The 19,151-nt window shown below is 39.9% G+C and overlaps 1 protein-coding gene across 7 annotated transcripts in view; it reads right to left on the reverse strand.

The window, feature by feature from the left end:
* Positions 1-19,151, reverse strand: part of SSBP2 (single stranded DNA binding protein 2) — an 836,850-nt gene that overhangs the window by 171,390 nt on the left and 646,309 nt on the right. For 3 of the 7 annotated variants that reach the window (XM_086960844.1, XM_086960842.1, XM_086960843.1), the window contains exon 6: positions 7,537-7,620. The exons of the other annotated variants lie outside the window; for them this stretch is intronic. In XM_086960844.1, coding sequence (XP_086816970.1) covers positions 7,537-7,620 — 84 coding nt within the window. The remainder of the gene's footprint in view (positions 1-7,536; positions 7,621-19,151) is intronic. 7 annotated transcript variants of the gene reach the window in all.

Here is a 19,151-nt window from a genome sequence, read left to right on the forward strand (position 1 = left end):
GTATCATACATGGAACAACATATAGCGCAGCGATTTTTAATTCCAAGATTTAAAAAGTATAAATCTAACAACACGTAGTTCAGTGAATAACATACAAATGCCACTACTCATGTTAAGCCCTTAGAATCTAAAATGTAGTTAACCACTAGGAAGTAACATACATTGGCAAAGACAATAAGTTTCAACTATGCAAAATCTACAGGAGTTGACAGTGTTTTTTAAAGCTGCTGCACAGACAGGACTCAAAGTAACTAAAAATAATGTGCTATTGCGTGGAATGGGTTGACCGCGTCATAGAGCCTTTTTTGTTTAACAGTAGCTTGTGTCCCTGTGTGACATCTTTAACAAACATTAAGAAAGCCATATAGCTCTGTGGGAGCTATTTGGCTTTGTTCATGTTTTTTTAAAGAGGATGTGGCATTACTGTCAGAACTGCTGCCTGATGAACTGGGGAATCAAGTTTCGGGTCTGCATTGAATTAACATCCTGTGATACTGGGCAAATCACTCATACTCCCAGGGTCCAAAAAAACTAAAAATCAATGGTGTTCATGTAAAGCGCTTTAATACCTTCAAGTTGAATTTGTGCTATGAACCTGCAAAAAAAAAATATATATTTTTTTTTTTTAAAGTAACAAGAGGGAGGAGAGTGGAAAACAATGGCGACGGGGCGAGTGGGTTAAAAAGAATAACGTGGGTGTGAAAAGCAAATACATTATTTTTTAAAAGTACCTTAAGGAGCATGTGGCCAGTGGAAAGACTCTGGCCATAGAAAGCAGTACTTGATCCATGACCACAGCAGAGACGAAGGGATGAAGACTAAAGCCCAGGGGAAGCCAGAGGCAGGGAGAAGGCACAGACTAATAGCAAACCAGGAAATGAGAGTGACGTGAGAGCAGGCTAATGGTAATCAGTGGGCTCAAATTCCCTTTTAAGCTTTTTTTTTTTACAATAGCTTTTGCTAACAAAGTATGTGTGCTATAGGCAAAACCTAAACAGGTATAAATTATTAATTATAGCAATCTCTATTATTTCACAAAAATGTGAATGCTTGTGGAACTTCAAGGTAATACTACAACGTACATTTGTTAAACTAGATCTAAAACGGAGTGTCGGCAAAGTGGTCTTTGCACCCTTTGAACAGAAAAGTGTTTGTGACCAACTACAGCCTAGTTGCGTATTAACTGAATCCCATCAGGTAAAGTCTAAAGTTTTTTTGCCTTACTAAAAAATTACCCACAACACAACGCCTGTTATCAAGCATTAAAATATGTGAGTGCTACTATCGTATTGCAAATGTCTTGAATCCACTTCATTAAGTAAAACTTGCACAGATCTAAATCAAAATCCATAACATAGACAGAAGAATATCTGCTCTTTTTTTTTTTTTTTTTTTTTTTTTTTTACACAAGACAACTGCAATTGTTCAGACTCTTATTTTAACCACGCAGTCAAGGCTAACATTGAGAGATGTCCAAACCAAAATCTCATGACTGCTAGTCCCACAGCATGAGTTAGCGGTCATGCTAAGTAATGCTAGAGTTTTAGATCATGGTAACTGTTAGCCAAAAGGGACAGCTATTTTAAGCCTTTGAGCGCAAATACATGTAGGCTAAAGCACCATTCTTATGCTGTCAAATTATGGTTGAATTTTCAGTACCACACTTGAGCAATAGTCCTGCATGAGAAATACTTACACCAAAAGCTTTTTGTGGTTCTAGCATAGAATGGGTCGTTTTGCATTTGCAAGAGTCATTAAACTTTGGCTACAGAGACATTAGCCCTCATTCCAGTTAGCTCAAATCTGAAAAATGACTGAGCCATAGATTTTCTCACATTTAATAGCTGTCTAGGCCTCTTACTTTCTAACTAGTTCAATCTAACACTTGCATATATAGACCTACCGCATATATCATTCTCACTTCAACTTGTAGTGCTTATAATTGTAAAGTTTAAGGCTAAAATAATTTCAGACCGACCTCTGCTTTTGAAAAAATAGCTTCAAGTTGTGACCCTCGCTTGTTCAATCATTCACTATTCAATTTTCAACATGTAAACAGGAGAACATTATACCTTGGTTGAATACATACCCATCAATCAATAGCAGCTTAACCATTTTAAAAACCATCCTCCTGTCTTTTCTTTCCACCCGTGTCTGGGCAGAAACTAGCATATACAACCCCAAAAGGCATGAAGGCCCAACAATATTGTGGACAACAGGGATATACCCACATAGTTGTGAGCTTTGACTTGTTTAATCTTAACATCATTAAAGTACCATATGCAGGTAAACTTTTTCCAACTAAACCGTAGGATTTTATTTGTATTCATATTGGAGTTCAAATAGTAAACTGAATTTAATCTATAGCGGATTCAGGCCTACAAAAGGGGGGTGGAGGGGGGAGAGGCTGATTACATTTTTTTTAAAGGGCTCTATTATCTGCATACATATATATATATAGAGAGAGGTCATAACCTCACAATTTTGATGGAAAGTTCTTCCCTGATCTCTACAGTCCACCGCATGTAAACTGAAGAGGGCTGCTGCATGTACAATGCCTTTTTTCAGACTATTGGGGTTATATCTGTAATTGGTCAATCTCTGCCTATACAGACTTTTTGTCACGTGTTGCCATGGAAAGCATAGATTAGGTTCAAAAGACTCATCACTGCCTAGTGTATGATGTTCAGCACACAAATTCTCTCACCTGATACAGTTAAATGGTGTGACAAAATACCACAAAGTAGTAAATGTTATTGTCTAGTGGATAGCGGTCTTAGGTAAACAGCATGCAACCATTATGTTACCCACTGTGCACAACAAGGCTCTAAATTCTTTTTGTACACTACGTAAAACGTTTATAGTATTATAACATTGTTAAGCACCTATGCTATACCTTTGCAAACAGCTTCTGCTCATTGTCAAGAAAAGTAATCATCCTGTAATTAGAGTGGTCATTTCTAGACCTTTTCTACGAAGATGTACAAGCTTATTTCTACCTCTCCACTTATGTACTGCTACTACCTTTAGGTTTCCTTCAATTTTAAGAACATGCCAAAACTTTGCCAAAATGAATCACCAAACTGTAGGCTAGTACGGTTGTTTATGACCGTGCAACTCCAGGACTTCAGAATAACCAGAATACAGTAGGTCCATCTACCAGATCTCTAAACAGAGTCTGAGCTCTTGAGACCAGATAATTAGGCCTACGTTCCTAATAAATAATGGAAATCTATATATTCACTGTATTACAATAGCATTCAAAGAGTACCCATCCCCCAGGTTGCTCAAAGAGGTTTTTCAGGAGGACACATGGTCCTCTTACTTTCCTAAAGAGGGTTAACACAGTCCAAGCCACTTCAAAATATTTTTGGCAAATTTTATAGTATTCAAAATAAGAGGACTGAATTTCTAAAATAGTTTGCCTTTAATTGTATCCCATAAATATATACTAATTTTATGATGATGAAAACATTTCTACATTTCTGAAACTTTTAGGTATATAAAATCAAGCAATTTCCACTGATCTTCTGAGGACTACTTGTGATCCATTGATTTAAGATTTTTTTTTAGTTATTTTTTTAAAGTCAAGCAACACTTTTAGTGGACCATTCTGTATGTTCACATGCCTAACTTGCTAAAACGAGGACTACTCGTCACGCTAGACAATCAAAGCTAAGACAGTAACGGTATTGCATTTTTTATTGCATAAATAATCTATAAAACCTCTACAAAAAGCAAGCAATAACGTGGAAAGAGTTAATGTTTTACCTTTTCATAATCTTACAAAATAAAATCTGGATCTGCCACAGCGCACTGTGAAAAACCGTAACATGGTTAACAAAATCTGCTTTTGAGGGAGTTTTTACTTATATTGTAAGACAATCCAGTCCAGCAGTACCATACATTTCTAAAACATACATCTTGTAAAATAACTGAGAGGGGGTCCGATGCGAGGATTGCAAAGAATTTCCTACATATAAGCCTTGTAGCCACAGAGCAGTCCAAAATCACAAAATCCTTCACTTCATGCCAGAAAACAGCCTACATTCCTACCCTTCTGTGGAATAAACAGTACAGTTAAAGTAAAGGTTCATGTAATCCTAGGACAAAACATATAAAGATTATAACCACAATGAATTTACAGTACAAGTTTGGTTACTCAAATTTTACAAGCAGCAAGTTAGTAACTTTACATCCACTAGAGCTGAGAACTTTTCAACAGAGAAGTCTGAAAATCAGACACTACTTTTTTATTTAGAAAGTTTTGCAAAGCGCGATCGTGACCCTCGAGGGTATTGGAGCGCTTTACATGGAGAGAACACGATTAGCAATTGGTCTGATCAACAGGCAAATATATGCGTGAAAGCCGAACAGATCATCCATTAAAAATAGGAGAACAGAGGTTGGATTAGAATAAATACAGTACTAGGAAGGACAGTCTACATAAGAGTTTGATATCTGTATCTGTTAAATGTCATCGATATATTGACTTAGGGTAAGAACTTAGTCAGTAGATTTGGCTTCTCTTGTGAAGATGGAGATTGAGGAAATTAGGCGAAGGTCCGGCAGTAAAGAGTTCTGTATCTTAGATGTGGGGGTGGGTCTATAGATCAAACAAAGGGCCACTTACATTCATCGCCTTAGGATACAAAATGCTGATCATATACACATAACACAATGGAAAAATCACCAGAAATGCATAGCTAATCACAATGTCATAATCTTACATTTCTAACAAGTTCTCTAAAAGAGTGCCATTTGAAATTTCAAAGTAATTTCATTTAACATCAAAAAGATGATCAGTTTCACACAAAGGAGATAACCCTGCATCCAAAGGCATTTAGCAGCTCTAGACATTTCTGAAAAGTAGACCGCCTATGAAACACAGGGCGAGGAGAACTGCTATGTTCTGAAAAGGCGTTTCAACCAGTAACAGATGTGGCTATCTAGCGGTCTTGAAAACAGAGGGAATTGCATTTGCCAAGCTTAACGCCTCGTTTTTATAATGAGGGATCTTTTCCACCTGTATTACTACGATATAGGGTTTTGTATGTTACCTTGCCCATCACTATAATTATTCATATTCTGCCTATTCACAATGGACAAAATGAAAAAGTCAGAAATTTGAGATTCACAAAAGATCACAGAACTACCAAAGGACTCCTATGAAGGCTGTAAATTTTCTTGAGCACTACATAACATGGATGCATGCAAAATGTTCACTAAGTCGAGTTTTTTAGCATGCATACGTATCATGCAAGTGTGCATTTGCATATGAAACTTTTTTTGCGTATCTATGACAATATATTCTTCTCTACTGAGAAAACTTTTCTTTTCTACCCCATTAAATGGGTAGTCGTACAATGCACCATCCTAGAAATACACATACTCCTGCCTGACAGGAGCTCATTTAGCTCTGAAAGGTTAAGTTCGCTCATGTAAGCAAAGAAACCAAACCACGGCCCTAAATTTGCAATTGTGAATATTCCACGATACTGTATGTATTTCTACATTTATTCAAGTGAGTAACAATGGTAAACTTACGCTCACAAAATACTTTTTTTTTTAGTTTAACCAAGGTACAGAAAATCTTTGCGGGGAGGGTACATGCACAGCACTGTGGAGTAGTTATGGTCTAGTGAGAATTTCTTATGAGATCTGCAGAGGTAATGCTTCACACAAGTTGAAATCACCAAATAATTATGTTAGTTGTCTCAAATTAATGAACAACCACAACAAGGAATCTTTTTTCATCTTGAAATTTTAGAGTTTCTCAACTTACCAAGAAATATCACACTATCGTGGTAAGTTAGATTTACATGCACTCCCCACATTTTGCCTAATATTAAATGCAAACATATAATTGAAAATCCTGGTAAAATATCACAGTAGTATTGTGACAGTATGTTATATTCTCTCCTTCAAAAGAATTACTATGGAAGAAATCATTCTTAATCATGCCACTATTGGGCAGTAATGACTCAGTCAAGCTAGGATATTTAAGTGATCACCCGTCTGCAAGGCCTTAATTAGGCATTATCAGCAATCACCACAAAATTAGGCATTAACAATTAACCTGTAATTCCAGTATGGTGTGATATGATCATAATTTTGGCTGGGTACTGTGTTCAAACTATCACCACATTTGTCACGTATTCTGCAATCATTTTTGGATTCATTGGGCATTGTGCAGAACTTAGGTCTAGCATTGTCTTATACTGTACAGGTGTGAGAAGGAGATTTTAGAATTCCCAGTGAGCCTACCACAACCAACATTTTACCATCGTTTCACTAAACCATGACAGGTGTAAAGACGCACGCCCTACTACTGTGAGCCTCCTCATCCAACGACTTGGAATTCCCTACTCAAATTCAAACAATGAGATGCTGTATGTACAAAAATCCCAAATAAATGAAAATAAGTAGACATTTAATCAACCTATTAGTCAAGTGTTACGTTTGAGAAAACCTCATTGTTCTGGCTTCCTGGTTGTTTTGTTGGTACAGTATATGATGGTGTTCAAAGGATCGGACAGTGCTCCCTGCAGGATAAAGATTGGGGGAAAGCACTACTCTGGGAGGATGCCACACCACTGTATTTGGGCGAGCTTATTCAGCTTGGAAGTCCACCCTCTAATTCAGCAATGCCTCACTGGGGTCAGTTGAAGTACCCCAGAAAGCCAGGCTAGGAAGGCACAGGTGATCTCAGTGCTGTTGGTGTGGAGCAATGGGGGTATCACTGGTAAAGGGCTGGCTCTCAGGTTGGATGGTCTATCAGGACTGTGGGCTAACCATAACTTCAAAGGACGATTGTGAGGGTGAAGATTGGGCTATGGAAGCCTGCCACCAATTTAGTTTGCCATTTCTAGATGCTCTCTGTCTTTGGGATAGCTAAGCCAGAAGATCAATACGTTCTCCCCAGAATATAGGAGGAAGAAAAGTGTGAGCCTTCCCCTCTGAGATAAGTGCTTTGTGCCAGGAACCTGCAATGAAAGGATTTTAGAGTCACAATGACCGCTGCAGCAGCTTCACCGCTGCAATGGCTTTATGAACAGCTTACATAGCAGGCATTTACCGTAGAAACTAACAAAGGAAGCAATCCTGCTTTCTGGGAACTGCTAAGTGGGAAGGAGGCGCACATTCTGTTGTCCATGCATAGTTTCGGAAGTCATGTCCTAAATGAAGAAAAGAAACCTACACTGAATGATGAACTAAAGTATTTTTTTGCTCAATGTCTGTGAAGACTATACTACTGATGTTCCACTAATCAGAACAGATACAGCCCGTAATCAATGCTGAAATGTGAAGCGTGTGTTGTCAGTACATGACCTGAGGAATGTAATGCAGTTATCCATCATCTATTTATGTGAGTGATTACTTTTTTTGCCAAAAAACATTTCAACCCAAACCACCCGCTCCCTACAAAAACAAATAAAAATGCCAACATGAATTAATGACTAAAACAGTTCTAATTGTGGATGAACGTATTTACAAGATGCAGAGTCTGATTTCATGCTTTTGCATTGCTCTTACTAGGCATACACGCTGCTCGTGACTCGCGTCAGCGATCTGGTGGCATCTGTCATCACAGCACCACAAGCCCTCACGGCATAGGCGCTATAGAAATGGAATAAATAAATACACATATTAAATATCCAATGGAAAATCTTTGGCTACTGATGTCCATATTTATCAGCTGTGGGCCATATTGACAGCTGTGTATTTCACAGATATTTGTAATGGTGTGAAGAAAGAGTGACAAAGATAGGGAATTATTGGCTTTTACCATCCTGGGACACATTTTAGACCTACGTGGTCGTCAACATTGCAGACAAATCTCTCCAGGAGCCTTCTGAAGTAGGAAAAGTCACAGTATGTCGCTTTGTCAAAGCTTTACTCTATTGCCATACACCTGGTAGTAACTAGTCATGAAATTTGCAGTGATCAAATGCTACAACTTACATCTTGCTGGCGTGCAAAGGTCGTTCCAATGGCTTGTTCACTCAAGTACGGACTGTGTTTTGCTTATTTTTGAAGGACCTAAAAGGTCCGTTAAGAACATGGAAATGCATATCCAATTCTGCTTTTTAAAGTTGGATTAGAAAGATAAGCTTCCGGATGTGGGATACTGTAGAAGCTTATCGTTAACATACCTTCCAACTCGCGTTCATTTGGAGGTTGTCACCTTGGTTTGAATGATAATCACTCTCATAAAAACGACATGCTTCCAGAGAGTTCAATAGGATTATTCTCTTTCCAAGAATGTATCATCCCCCTAACATGGTGTATTGTTAATTCACTATAATTGGATCATTGTCTTAACCCAATGATGTCACTCTAATCCATGAGTCACTATACTGACAGGGACACAGCAATTACAATAGAAAATGCTCAGTGTTTTCCTATAGTAACATGAATTTTGGTAGCCAGCATAACCGCTGGATAAAGACTTTAAATGCAACTGAAATAATATGTACCAAATACGTTTTAAGCAAAAATGAATTGCTATGACGAAACTACCTAAATAATTGGGGTTGTGAAAAGCTTAAACTAATGTTTCAGCCACTCAAGAGAGTCTAACAGTTCTCTGAAGAAACCTGGAGCTCTGATGACATATGAACTAGGTTGAAGCTCTCTGACCACTTGATGCCATGCATTGCAACTAATTTATAAGATACCCATGTTTCTTTGGAATGCGCTAAACCTCAGGTGAGTGGACCCACTCTTAGCTCCTTGGAAGAGACGACCAACTCAGGATGTGAACCTACTAGCTCGGTAAAGTGAGAAGTCCATTATGGGCTGCCATAGGACTATTCCCCATCCTCCACATTATTCACCACTTACAGGAGCTCATGACCTTGATTATTTCAACATTTGCATATCCTACTCCAGATATCTAGGAGTGATATACAGATTCACTGTCACTTAGAGTAAAACCTGAGAAAACAATTGTTTTAAAAAAAAAAATCCCAATCAATGGAGAATCAAGTGGATGTACTGCTTTTTGGCAACTATCCATATGTTTATTCGTATTGCCTGGACCCTGTAGCTATATCTGAGACACACCGGTCAGTAAAGTAATGAATGATGGTGCCCTTTCAAATGCTTTTTGCCCCTCAATATATTCTGTAGCACATACCATGCTAACGAACTCTGTGCTTCCCCAAACATGGAGCTGTATTACCAGGCCTCTGATCATGGTCCACCCCAAAATATTAGAACTGGCTGCATACCAAACGCCTTACGAAACACATCAACGTATTTTAGTTGATACAAAACCAAGTAAAAATATTTTAGATAGAGCTAAAACAAACAAAGTAGCCCCTAAAGTGGTTGCGCTGGTTCTCCACTGAAGCAGGATTGAAATGGACATCATCCGCATCAATCACAAGGCATAACAGAATAGGACTAGAGTGAAAAACATTTTACCCATAACAGTTAGAAAAAATCAATGTTCATGTAAGTTATCTGTGTCTGTATATCAAAATATAGTAATGTAAGGCACAGGGGTCATGGGGAAGATTTAGGCAGCTAGAGGACTTTAATAAAGCCATGGCACTAATTTGCGATCAAAGCATCACTAGCTAGACTGAATAGAACTGTTCAGAACTAAGGAACTATATGGTCTGACCTTCTGAAAACCGTCAAAACTAAGCTGACTACAGATTGCTGAAGCCCCACTTCAACTAATAATGGCCTACTCATAATGTAGATACATGCTAAGACAAACTGTGGGCGGAAGATAGACCACAGTTTCTCAACTTGGACTGCATTAAATATATAGTACTTAGTAACTTAACTAGAATCATCAACTTTTTGCTCACTGATGGAGGTCAGGAGACTTCCCCGTTTTCAAATCAGGTCAGCTGAGCCGATTGATGGGTGATAAAATATATAGAATATATATACACACATACACACACACACACACACACACTTGAAGATGAAGGATCGCAAGAAAACAGCCAGCCAGGGCAAAAATCTGGATCCCAAAGGATACAATGAGTCACAAAGAAATAAATATCCAAGAAAGAAGTAACTCAAACTGATAGATTTACCAAAGAACAAAATTATATTTCCACCACAACGTTTCAGCTTCCGCCTTCCTCAGGTATTAAAAGATGGTTTGCTCAGTGGCTGCACAGATGACACCGGCACATTTTCAAAAAGCATCATGAGTGAAGATTACATTTGGAAATGCAGGGGTTCATTGCTGTGACTCTAGAAGGTGCATCACATGTGAATACCTTTTTACAAACATCATCAGTAACTAGTTCTGTTACAAAAAGGACCTATGCAATAAGGCAGCATCTTCCAAGTCGCTCAACATGCATTATTTATGTGATTCAGTACCAACGGCAAAGCTGTAAAAAACTATAAGTAAGCCAAACAGTGAATGACCTCTGTACAGGATTCAGGAACCACGAATCGGCAATTATTAATAAGAAAATTGACCAGCCTGTAGCCAATCATTTTAATCGTGTGGATCATTTACTATCAGATTTGAAGATTTTCCCTGTGGAACATGTCTTAAAGGAAGAACTACTGGACTCCAGAGAAAACTTCTGGATGTACTGTTGAAAATCACTGCATCCAGATGGACTGAACATTACTGACAATGCAACCAGATTACTGCACATTTCAAGAACTCTCAGGACTGCATTGATTCCACATTCCAAATGAAATCTTCACTCATGATGAGGAAGGCAGAAGCTGAAACGTTTTAGTGGAAATATATTTTTGTTCTTTGGTGAATCGATCTGTTTGAATCACTTCTTTGTTGGAGATATCCACAACTTCTCCTGCACCAGAAACAAAAGAGCGCCGCACACCGGATTCCTTGTACAAACAGGCGTTTTATTTCACAACATCCAAACGCATCCAAAGGCAAAAAGAAAGCACCTCCAGTAAAGAGGTGCACATTCCGAGGGGCCGACTTTTGGGTTTTGCAAGCCAGTGGCGTAACAAGAGTCCCTGAGCTACAGTGGGCCCCCTCCGTCACATTACGCCACTGACGCAGTGATTGAGACTGAAAGTTACAGGTAACGCATATTGTGCACCAAGCACGTTGAAAACAATAGCAGGCAACAGCAGTATACAATGGGCTATGCTTAGGTTAACTAGTATGCACCCATAAACTGTGCATACCGTGCTCATGTAGTAAATACAGACACTATAATGGCCATTTGCGAAGTATAAAGCAAACACAAGGAGATGATGGACTGAGATCTGAAACTTTTCTGACACTCACCCCCTGTCACAGAACTGGGTTAAATCCATCATCGTTCTTTAGCTCACTTCGCCACCCCAGTTCAGACCCACCTATATGCAAATCAGTCTTGACCCTGTGCCTCACCTGAACAGTCCATCCCAAACTGCCATGCCAGATCTTCCCTGGACCGGAAACAAGCATCATGGGGCCGGTTTTGGGGTAACACCCCTCATCAGCCAGGCTAGCTTGAATCCAATGGCAAAGTGAGAAGCGTGGCTCAATGGTTAGAACGGCAGACACTGATGCAGAGGTCTGGCCCGGAACCAGGGTTCAATTCCCGCCTCGGCGGCTTTTGGACACAATCTCCCCGGACCTGATAATTCTCGCCTCGGTGCCTAGTCTAATCAGGGGTCTCACTCTGTGACTCTGTGCAATAGCTTGCTTAATCTCCACAACGGCCAAAGCAGCGCTTGGATACCTGGCTTCACCTTGGAGGTGCCCAGGAGTGGACATCTCACAGGAAAGCCAGGAAGGGTTCCACTGCGGTATGAATACAGCGCTACGAGACCTCTGGGTAGAAGGCGCTATATAAAATACAAACACATTTACATTTACAAGGGACCCACTCTGGGCATACCCTGCCAACTTAGGGTGAACAAAAACACAAGGAGGTGATAAATGGGGCGCTGAAACTTTTGGATCATACACTGTGTGGGCCAGATACATCCTACATGTGAAAGCTGCAGATTATCACTGGGATAGCTTAAGTGGAGCACACAGTTCACAGCTCGAGGCTGAGAGTCTTGTTTACCACCTTGATACACTGACAACCGGCCTACCTTTCTAGTATATGTATAATAACCTGCCATGCGGTAGCACTATAAAACCCCAATAAATCAGTGGATGAACGGTAGAGGAGTGGAAGCTTTGATAAGAGCCAAAGGAATAAACATGATCAACATAAATAAAAAGAAACAAATCTAACACTTTGAAAAACACCAGTAATAGTGCTATAAAGGTTACAGAGAAAAACTCAAAAACGAAACGCTGAAACTGTCTTTTAAGTACAGCTGTGCAACCATACTTTATATCCAATGCACGGTCCACAACATCACAGATGATCCAAGACACCAGTGAACACATCCCATAAAACACCAATGCCCATCATTGTGCCTAAAAATCTCTAAAATGGAGTACTAATTTACTAGTATCATCAAGTCATTGTACTCTTGAACAGAAGTTATTAATGGCTTACTATGCCATTATCACCACACAACAAAGAGGGAAAGCAGGTAAGAGAGATAGCTCGGTCCTCTATATACAAATACCAAAAATAGGTACATCAAACTTTCTACATCAAAAAACGGCATCTCCCTAAACAAGTGGGACATAACTTCAGCGTGAGGCAGAACTCGTGTATACCTAAAACAAGAGTCTGTGCCGGGAAGGTAATGAAAGCTTTAGAAAGCAAGCAAGGCTACCGACTAATTTTACACTGGTCACGGTTAACACTCTTTCAGCTTTGTGATTCAACTCAAATGTTATATAAAACACCATACAGCAAATCAATTGGGGGGACTACTGTCATTTCTTTTCTAGATTAGAGAAGACACATTTATCTTGGTGGGTTGAATTTAAAAAAAAAAAACACATGGCACACCCTGGTGTCCAATAAAGAATAGACGATCAGTAACGTGCACGCTCAGAGAGCAGACAGTACTGAATGTTCTGTGTAAATTCGCAGCATCCTTCAAAGCACATCTGACATCATTCTTTGCTCCCACCATTCCGGTCCTTTACACTGCAAACACTACCGCAAGTCCATGCAATTAGAGGACATTCTGAAAAATGTATACCAATTGATTGATACAAGGCCCACAAAGTAACGGCCACAACAGGTCGACCCTAATCACAGATAACGTAATACCATCGCATCGCTAGGTGGCGCAAAATCACCGTAATACGTATTACCTAACACATGCAGGCTTATTCTAAATGAAAATGTTCTTTTCACTTTGTAAACGGTGCCTCGCTCCTCCGGCTCACCAATTGTGAAATATGCAGATTCGACCAAGGCCGGACTTTAGCATGGGCGAGCTGGGCCCAGGCCGCCAATCTTCTGAGGGGCGCAGTAAATTTATGCCATGTGCAGCACCCTTCATCTTGCTCAAGCCTTGTCCTTGTCCTGTTCGTTTCTGTATGATTTTCAAGTTTACAGGAGTTTTAGTCCTTCATTATCATATGGCGGGTGATGGTTTTCACAGCCCTTTGGCCCCTTCCTTGCCCTCCTTTCAACCTTTGACCCCTGCTGGCACACATCAATAAAACCATCAACTGCGCGAGGCTATGGGTGATTTAGGTGAGCTGGGAGTGGTCCGGGGATGTTGGTGTTCAGGGCCAGTGCCTGCTCATCCAGGTACAGACAATTGAACACAAAAGGGGCCCTCTGCTTCCTCATTTAATTCACTACCATCAGCAAGGGTGCCAAATGTATCTCTGCCCAGGGCGCTAACTTAGCAAAGGCTGACAATTAAACAGTACTATTGTCTACGGCTTAAAGCCAGGGCTTCAAGTGGAGGGTCTCTCAAAGGGGCGTGGCCAATGTAATTAAGGGCATGGCTTAAAAACAGGTAAACTACAAATCTGTGCTTAGCATAGTGTGCCCGACTTGTATTTTGCTGTCTCTGTCATTGCATCCAGATACATGAAAGAACCAGTAACATCATACCTACAACAAGCAAGGACTATTGGCTTTGTCAATGGTAGTTAGTTGCATAAAATAAATAAGCAGCAAATATGGCTTGTATAGAAGATTAAAAACGCTGCCACTTAAAGCCCTAGTGACACCACAACAATGTTGCTGCTCCTGAGTTTCAAAAAGAGAAGGGAAATCCAGAGAGAAAACGACTCGTTCCGAGGCCCTCTTTAAAAAAAATCAGTGCTCAGCACCGGTGAGACCCGGTCCACTTAAAGCCCTGCTTACAGCCCCTCCCCTTTCACCAAATTGTGGCGATGTAGGGATTTAAAAACCGGTTGCTGAAATGTTTTAAAAAAAATAAAACAAAATAACAAGTCTAGACAGAATACAAAGGTTTCGGTTATTTTCCTTTTTCTTCTCCTAATGATCAGTACCTCAAACTGTGGAGCCCTTTAGTAGATCAACCCTCAGCAACTGAAGGAAACCAGCACCAGGCATGCTGCCCCTTGTCCACCAGCCAAGCCACGAAAGATAATTTACGGTAAGGAATCCCTGATGGCCCTTTGCCCACCTAGCTGTGTTAATGTATTGCTTATTGCCCTTGAGATTGGTGTGATTCAGCAATGGACCAAGTGTAACTTCCAACTGCAACATAGGTTAGGCCTTCCTTTGTTGGTTAGTTCGAAGGGAATCTGGCATGATGTGCCCAAGTTATTTGATAGGGAGCCTAACCATGGTGGATTTGAGTTAAAAGCCTGCTATTTAACATTAGATCTTTACACAAACGTAAAATGCAGATCTGGGGCACGTAAAACAATATTATTTGGGATTTAGCATTTCTAACACAAACTTGGCTCAATGCCAATTCCGGCCATGACAGCTACTCTAACTCCCAACTGGATTGCCAGGTAGGAGGGCTTGGTGGCGGGATTGCCATAATTCATTAGTCAAATTTTCTGTGCTCCACCACTTTTTTTTCTAAACCAATTTTTACATCATGGTACACAATACTAAATATTGCTTCATACAAAATAATTGACAGATTCTATACAGAAATGACAATATCAGTATTATGGCAGGAGTAGACGGTTCATAAGATGAGTGCAGAAACATTTTTAAACTTCAGATCAGTGGAAATCTTATGCTATACATCCATGTCACCCAGCTAATGTTCTCTTCTACCCTGGTGTCTCTCTCATGTCCATATCTGTACACCAATGTAGATATTATCTGTGCGGCATCCCACCTCCCCCTTGATGTTTTCATGAGTATGACTACTGATGGAGGAAAGGAAGGGGGATACATGTCAGGGGAGACAAAAAACGGGGGGTCATATGAGGGCCAGTGCATGATGTTGAGTTCCAACTATGTTATGAGGGGCCCTAGCAAGGCTGAGAGGGCGTTTTTGAACTTCTGCAGATCTTGCAGCGGGATATTCCACAAAGCTGCTATGGGAACCCTGAGCAGCACTCCGACGTCTTCCTGTCTTAGCGCCACTGCCTCAGCCTTACCTCACTCAAGTGCTGTAGCAGAGCAGTGTTGCAGGCCCAGGATTGTATCCACCTTCCAATGCATGCTCCACCACAAAGTTTGAAGGCCTGGAATTGGCTAAAAGGTTTGTATTTTCCCTTAAAATACTAGACCACTTCTCTTTCAAAGGCAGTTAAATCTACCTCACCCCTAAACAGTCTCCAAAGTTCACTGAATTATTTGCAAATGTGATTGCTCCTTTTTTTTTTTACAATACTCACAATTTACAACATCGGGGAATTTTAATATGCACATGAGGACCCTAACTGTAGATTGGCTGAGCTGTTAATGGAAGCTCTGGCAGGCTTAAATTTAAAACACATAGTCAAAGGCCCAAACGCACAAAGAAGGTCATACTCTTGATCTGATTTTTTTTAACCATCTTTCTCCTGTCACAGGACAACCTCTCCAATCAGTCTGGATGGATCATTTTTTAGCACCCTTTCATGCTTCTTGTACTGTAGGTCAGACTGACACAGCTAAGTCAGTGGGAGTTTCCAAGTCATGGCAAGCTATCCCTGATCGCCTTATCGAAATTTGACTGAGGAAATAGATGAAGCTGTTGACTCCTTCATTTCAACCTTGTTGCAAGGTTTTGGCAATACGGCACCCCTTAAAAAAAAGTATAAGTAAGAGGTAAACTATGCGGCATGGTTCTTATCAACACCAACGCTGGCCCTTTGATCCTGAATTATTATAGGCCTATCTCCCTATTTCGTACGTTGGGGAAAATGCTGTAAACTCTGGTAAATGTCCAGATAACCAGGTGTATTGAAAGGAGTAACATTCTTCACTCGTCTCAATCCGACTTTGAGGTCACCGAGTATATCAGATGTTATTTTGATGTTGAAGTAAATTGATAGCCACTTTATTAGATTTGTCCACTACATTTGATAGGGTGTCCCACTAAATATTCCTGCAGAGACTGAAAAAGGCAAGGCTAGTAGACAAAGCCTGAAACTGGTTTAGATCTTATCTTTCAGACAGGCATCAGGCAGTTTTTCTATCATTTTTCTTCACCTCACGGTTTAGAGAGATGCACTGTGGGGATCAGCATTAAGGTCAACTTTGTTCAACATGTATATGGCCCCACTAGTCTCTATTTTCCAAAGCTGGGTCTTTAACATTGATGCAGCAGAAGCTTTATTCACTTACAGTTCTTCGCTACAGGGCCCGTACAATCGTTTTAGTGACGTCATTCAGTTTCTATACATTGGTCCTCCATTGGGCCTTTTGTTCGTCATAGTGAGGGGTGAGAAAACAAGGTGTCCAACTGTTGGCCACCAAATGAGGACCAATAATTGGTAGCCAACTTAAAAATCAGAAACCATGTTCAAATACACTACTCTCAGAACCATAATATAGAAATACAATATTGAAATTGGAAGTCCCAACTTTCTGAAGAAATACAATCTAACTGGAAGTACACAGACCAGGAGCTCTACTGTGGCTACACAGAACCAGAGCAAAAGAATATGATGTTCTGAAAATAATCTACGACTCTCTTTATCATGCAATTAGAAATTACATAGTTTTAAGCACAGTTTCTGCCGAGAAAACATTACAACATAATAAAAGACCCAGCCAAATGTAGATAATTGTTATTGTATTAAAGATACAAAATCAATGCATAAGTAAACATTTTAACGAACTCTGCCATGAGTCTTACAGCTCGTAGAGTAAAACCAAACATTTAGTGAAAATAGATCTATTACTAAATAAATGAATCTATAAGGTGGATGGTTAAGGATGGGGTTTCCTTCTACCAACAAGGGCAGGAGGTTGGTTAAAAGAGTTCCTTTAGCACAGGCAAAGGGATCAAGGTAAAGTCCACTAAGGAAAAGTCCAAGGGCATGGGCAAAGGGAGTGGAGCAATATTTAGGTAAGTTCAAGTCTGGTCTCTCACCAGACAGCTCCAAATAGCCCAGCAGGCAAGTTCAACAGCAAAGGGAAAAAGAAGGCAAGGGGCATGTAAAGATAGTCCAGCAGGCAGGCAGTCAACAAGGAGTAGGGAGAAAAATGAAAGGGCAAAGACGCTCTTTCCTCCTAGGAAAGTCACTTTTTATACTCCAAATCACCCATCTGTGACATCAGTTATCACTATACAATGGTCTGACAGTCTTGTGATCATTCTTCCGTTCACCAGGTACAAACTGATACTCCAAAATATTTTCCCATGCTGCTCATGAGAAACTGCTGTCCATTCCGTCCTCACGTGTTAGTTGACTAAGATCTTACTACTTTGTTGCTCAGCAAGTATTAAGTCGAAAGTTCACATTCCCGCCAATTCACACACAAATACTAGAAAAGTGTCTTGTTGATTAAACAATGTTGCATAAACAGAACAGATAAAGCAACATTTGAGGAACCGTAAGAAAAGTCCATTACACCAGGCTATGAAATAATGCAGCCTAAGGAGAAGGCAATTCAACACATTTTTAAAGTCAGCATTTCCTATTTAGTCAAATAAACTCATAATTAAGTTCAAGCATAAGGAAATCAATCAAATAGATCATATATGAAAATATTTGTAGATACCAGTGATTATTACACAAAAATGCTCAACTCCGATCATGGCCTACTACCAAAATTTTCAAAAGTACCTACATGTAAATTATTGCCAAAAATCATTCAAATAAAATTGTTTTACAAAATATAAGAACCTAATAATGTCAAGCACTTATACTGAAAGTTTCACTCATATATCACATTGCACACGTCTTTTCCGTTGCTTTTCATTTTGTTATGGTGCATTACAATGAAAACAATAAAAATGCTGAGTTTCATCATTCATTTTTCATATCGACTTTGTTAAAATATAAGGTAATAAGTTAATAAACATTTCAAATTCATTATTTTATTAACCCTGCTATCTCTACATATCCAAGCACACTTTTACAGAGCGGGTTCTTCTACTTTTCTCAGTTTCCAGTGTTTTTCTAAAGGTGTACAAAGTGCACTTTAGAATTTTGTTGTCTTCTTTAGTTTGTGTGTCGTGTAAAGTCTAATCAGTTTTTATGCTATAACATAATTTCTTATGCAGATGACACAGCTTATACTGGCATTCTAACATCTTGACGATACCATAGTCGATAACTTCCAGGGATGCCTCTCTGCAGTCGCTAACTGGATGCATAGTAGTTGTCTGAAGCTAAATTCGGACAAATCAGAAATCTTAGTCTTTAACTCATCTTCCTTGTTAAGACACCACAAGACTATGGTCCACGGAGCAGGAGATGGCCCTCCACCCCTACATCAGTTGCTAAGGCTCTTGGGGTTCAATTCGGATACAGCCTAATCATTCAAAGCATAGGAGCAGGTCACAGCCATTTGCTTTTTACTTCTTTACGGATGACCTTGAAATATCTCCCATTGGCTAACCGAAAAGATACTGTGCATGCATTAATTACATTTAGAATGGATTATGCCAATGTACTTCATCTTGGAGCCCCTCTGGAACTGGTAAACCTGCTTCATTGAGTTCAGAATGCAGCGGCCCGCCTTCTTTTAACCCCTTGTGCGAGGCCGCAATTCTGCGCCTGTGCGGCACTTCTGAAGAGTGGGCCCCCAGCCGTCATCAGCACACGAGCACTGTGATGCATGATGGCTGGGGGCCGTCATCAGCATGGAAGGGGTTAAACATCCCTAAAAGGCAATCCATCTGGCAAGTTCTGATACAACTGCATTGGTTGTCCATCAAGTTGAGTC

This window comes from Lissotriton vulgaris, chromosome 3_1 (assembly GCF_964263255.1).
Source record: "Lissotriton vulgaris chromosome 3_1, aLisVul1.2, whole genome shotgun sequence".
Classification (NCBI taxonomy): domain Eukaryota; kingdom Metazoa; phylum Chordata; class Amphibia; order Caudata; family Salamandridae; genus Lissotriton; species Lissotriton vulgaris.